This window comes from Perkinsus marinus, assembly GCF_000006405.1.
Source record: "Perkinsus marinus ATCC 50983 genomic scaffold scf_1104296947750, whole genome shotgun sequence".
Classification (NCBI taxonomy): domain Eukaryota; phylum Perkinsozoa; order Perkinsida; family Perkinsidae; genus Perkinsus; species Perkinsus marinus.
The window spans coordinates 1-3,898 of NW_003210488.1; the positions used below are offsets into that span (position 1 = coordinate 1).

A 3,898-nucleotide genomic window follows, 5' to 3' on the forward strand; every position below is an offset into this window, starting at 1 on the left:
TAGCCATCCGATGCTATTAGATCTACTCGCCGCTTCTTCGAACATAAGGTTCGCCATGTTCGTAAGGCCTTCTGAATAATATCCACGCGCCATCTTGTTACACCATAGTCCCAACTATTTGCTGCCAGCCGTTCAGCAATAGACAACCGACCTACACAACTGTTCTTGTCGGTATCGTCGACTTTATAGATTGAGCACCTAAGAGCTTTCACCGAATCAGCGACCATCACTGCCTCATGAGCATCAAGGTCTCTCATGGTTATATACGACAAATCGTCCACGATGTCATTCACGCCGTCTTTTACCACTTCAGCAATTGTGCTGTGGCCGGGATCATCTTTCCCACCCAAGAGACTCGCGGCCAGAGTAGTCGTGGTACCATCTGATCTCAGACAAGGTCTCTCAAAAACTCGCGATAAGGAATCAGCCTCACAATTCAAGCTTCCTTGCACATGACGAACTTCAACAGTAGACCCCAGTATCGCGGTACGAATGACTTGACATTCCTCAGCACAGGAACTGAGTAAACGGCTGATGGCACGTCGTTCAAGCGCTTTCGATCGAGAAACCGCACCAGCTGATGACCTTTCTAGCCAGTTGACCGACGGCTTATTATCACACAGAAGGATGACCTTGAAGATGATGCCTTTCCGATTACAGAGCTGCTTACATGATGTTACTAGATCAGCCGCCGCTTGTAAGGCTCGAAGTACCCCGTACAACTCTCGACGGTTGGAGTGCCAAGACTGCTGCGATTTGCACCATCTCCAGCAGTCCTTCCTCAAAACAACTGTGCCAAGATCACTCGGAGAACACTTCGATAACCTCATAATATAACCACCACCGGTTAAGCTCGCATCCGACTCTACGTATAGGTCCAGACGGTCTCCTGTAGTCACACCATCGACAACAGAACAATGTTGGCAAAGATCTCCATCGTTGCATAGTTCTCGAGACCAAACGAGTAGTTCACGAAGTGAGTCAAACTCTGGGGCGTCCAGAGATACCTCGTCATCCCAGGTTGCGCCTACTGAACCCGTGGTAGAGCGTATAGCATCCGCTACCGCTCTATCAACAGGGTGCTGCAGCAGCGGATCAAACCCCAGGTTACCAGTGAGACGAAACGTCTTTCGACGCGAAAAACGACGAGTTTTACTCATCTCTTCGATGACTTGGAGAGCTGCCTGAAGGCGACGAGCTCTACAGCATTCCAGTTTAATACCATACTCCGCATCATGTACAAAATGAATACCTAGGTAGTCACCTTCGGACTTGATCACGGCCTCGAGGTTGCGAGAGTTCAACTCTCGTCTTAATTCATCCAGTAAATCGGGAGAGCAAGTCGCCGAAAATTTTTTCATTGGAGTATATTGTCCAAGTTTCTCAAGGGCTAATAGCCATAGAGCTAAATCATGGACGACGCTGCTGACCAGACGACCACCAAAATAATAGTCATCGACAAAAAGTCGAAACAACTCACATAACCAGGCCGGCTTCAGTCCTTCAGCTGAGGCTTCGAGGGGCGCTGCTAGGCCGCTTGGCCCAATAGCGAGTCCAAAGGTTAACCGCGTCGACACAAACTCCAACAAACCAACATACAACAGGACCCACGTTTGATGGAGGCGAACATGATAAAAGGCCGCCGTAAAATCCCCCACGAGGAGGACTTTAGGGGCAAATATCAAGATCTGAGCGTACGTCTCCCATGACGACGGAACTTTACCGGATACTCGGGGAAGAGACGCATTAGCCAGTCTAAAATCACAAACCAGTCTAGGTTTGCGCTTAGAACCTTCTTCGCCACCCAATAGGAATACATTAGCCGTGAGGTCGTTGCCCTTGGTGTTCATACCCTCAGTGGGAAGCCACCACCTCTTTTGTAGATACTCTTGAACCAAACCAGAAAAGATGGCCTTTCGGCTATCAGTCAACCTCCTATAAAGCTTGTCAGAATATCGCGAGTTCTGGCCACTCCGACCATTAGCCTTAGACGCTTCAGGGAACTTCAGCTCACACACCCCAGCCTGTCCAGCGACGTCAATAACCTCAACCGGAAGGAGACGCCGGATCCTGAAGTCAAATCCCGGAGCATACGGAACCGGTTTCCATCCCTGGTTCTCGAGCTTTAGGAGAAGTGATTGGACCACCTTGTCTTCCTCAGGGGTAGTCTGAAGTCGTACAATATCATAAGAGGGGGCCGAAGTCGATCCAGGAAGCGGGAGAACCTGTACCCCCTTAGGTAAACCATTCTCCGGAGTACCCTCATAGATAGATCTCAAGTACGAGTCTGCAAAAGACGAGCTATCAGAGTCAACAACCTTGAGCAGAGAGGGTGGTACTGTCAACTTTATCTTCCAACGATGCAGCAAGTCTCTACCAGCGATGATGCGATATACCTTACATGAACCTGGGGGACTTGCTGAGAGCGGCAGTCGGAACAGTTCCACCGATAGGACATCATACCCCAAGGAAATTTTTCCTTTGATAGCTTCAGTTATACGTATCAACGACTGGTCGGCCAGCTCTACTGACTTGGGAGTCTCGAGAACATGGGGTTGTCCGGGACAGCTACTGCTCAACCAATACGATTTGCCTGCACCCGTATCAACCAGTGCGTCCACCGCTACCCACTTACGAGTTCCACTCGCACGGAATCGGGTATGTAGAACAATCTCAGGAGGTGTAGCATCACCTTCATAACCAGTAGCACAGACGGTATCAAAAACTCGGCGGAGATCAGAATGAGCTTGATATGATTGGCATCGATCGCCACTGTAGCTCACCACCAGTGGCGTGTCATGTGCCTTTATCAGTTTTTTGACGAAGGCGATACCTGGGGAGCTCCTACCTCCCCGGCCTTCTTCGAGGATATAGTCGTTCCACCATCGACTTGCTGCCGTCTAGGCCGGTAAGAACGTACCCGAAGCTCTTCGCCAAAACCCGAAGAATCCAATACATGATTAGAATCTCGATAACCAATGACACAGTAAGGTTTTTGATGTCGGCTTCTACCACAGTATATGCTGTTAGCTCCTGTCAGATCACGTACTCGAGCGGGATTTCCTGATGAAGAGCCAGACCCAAAATACATTGTCTTGGAGTTCTTCTCGACCTCACTCAGTGACATAGCTTCTTGGATATTAAAAACTCGTTGACGATCACCAGGCCCAAGTGGTGCACGAGATAGAGACTTCCCCATGGTACTTGATGAGCTTGACACATCGAGGGACTTATAGTCTTCCGCCGATCGACAAACAGAACGGATCACATCACAGACACTCACAGAGTTGTCACTGAGTAAAGGTAACAAGGACTCCCAATCAGCATAGCCCTCGACGAGGGCGTGATGTGAGTGGAAATTCAGCACGATGTTCTGTGTTTGGAAATTTCAAGGTGGAAATTTCCGGAATTTCCAGGAAATTTCCGCCAAGGTGCTTCCAGGCTTCTGCGCTAGCGCGCAGTGGGGATCGAGGAAGTACAAGAGGAGCAAGATCACGAGTTGGAGAGTCGTTTCGTGGGTCCATGCGTTACATTGTCGATTGCGTGTCGCGTTCAGCTCGGGAGCCAATGATGACTCGAAAGGGATGTAGGTGCGTCAATCACGATCACGACTGACGATCCGTCAAAGCAGCTTTGTGAGAGACAGGTTTTCGCTCTTGAAAGACTTTGTTTTTGGGTGGTCGAATTCTGTTCAGTTTCTCGAAGAAATCTGGTTTATCCATGCCTTTGAAGGCTTTCCTGTTATATTGCCTATCTCTTAATGGCACTTTCGTCGCGTAGGAGAAGCTCTGTCTTCGACCCCCGACCACATTACCTGGTGAAAACTCGGGCTGAGCTTGGCCTCCCACCGCTGTAGTACAGGTGCTGTAGTACAGAAGCAAGTATTACTTGCCAAGTA

General features: G+C 49.4%; 1 protein-coding gene across 1 annotated transcript; it reads right to left on the reverse strand.

Annotated features, from left to right (window-relative positions):
- Positions 1 to 1,698: 1,698 nt before the first annotated feature.
- On the reverse strand, positions 1,699 to 2,168 carry Pmar_PMAR004948 (hypothetical protein; the record flags this gene model as incomplete). Its single annotated transcript, XM_002779193.1, has 1 exon — positions 1,699 to 2,168. A coding segment is annotated over one exon (470 nt), but the record flags the coding sequence as incomplete, so codon positions are not given.
- Positions 2,169 to 3,898: the final 1,730 nt, after the last annotated feature.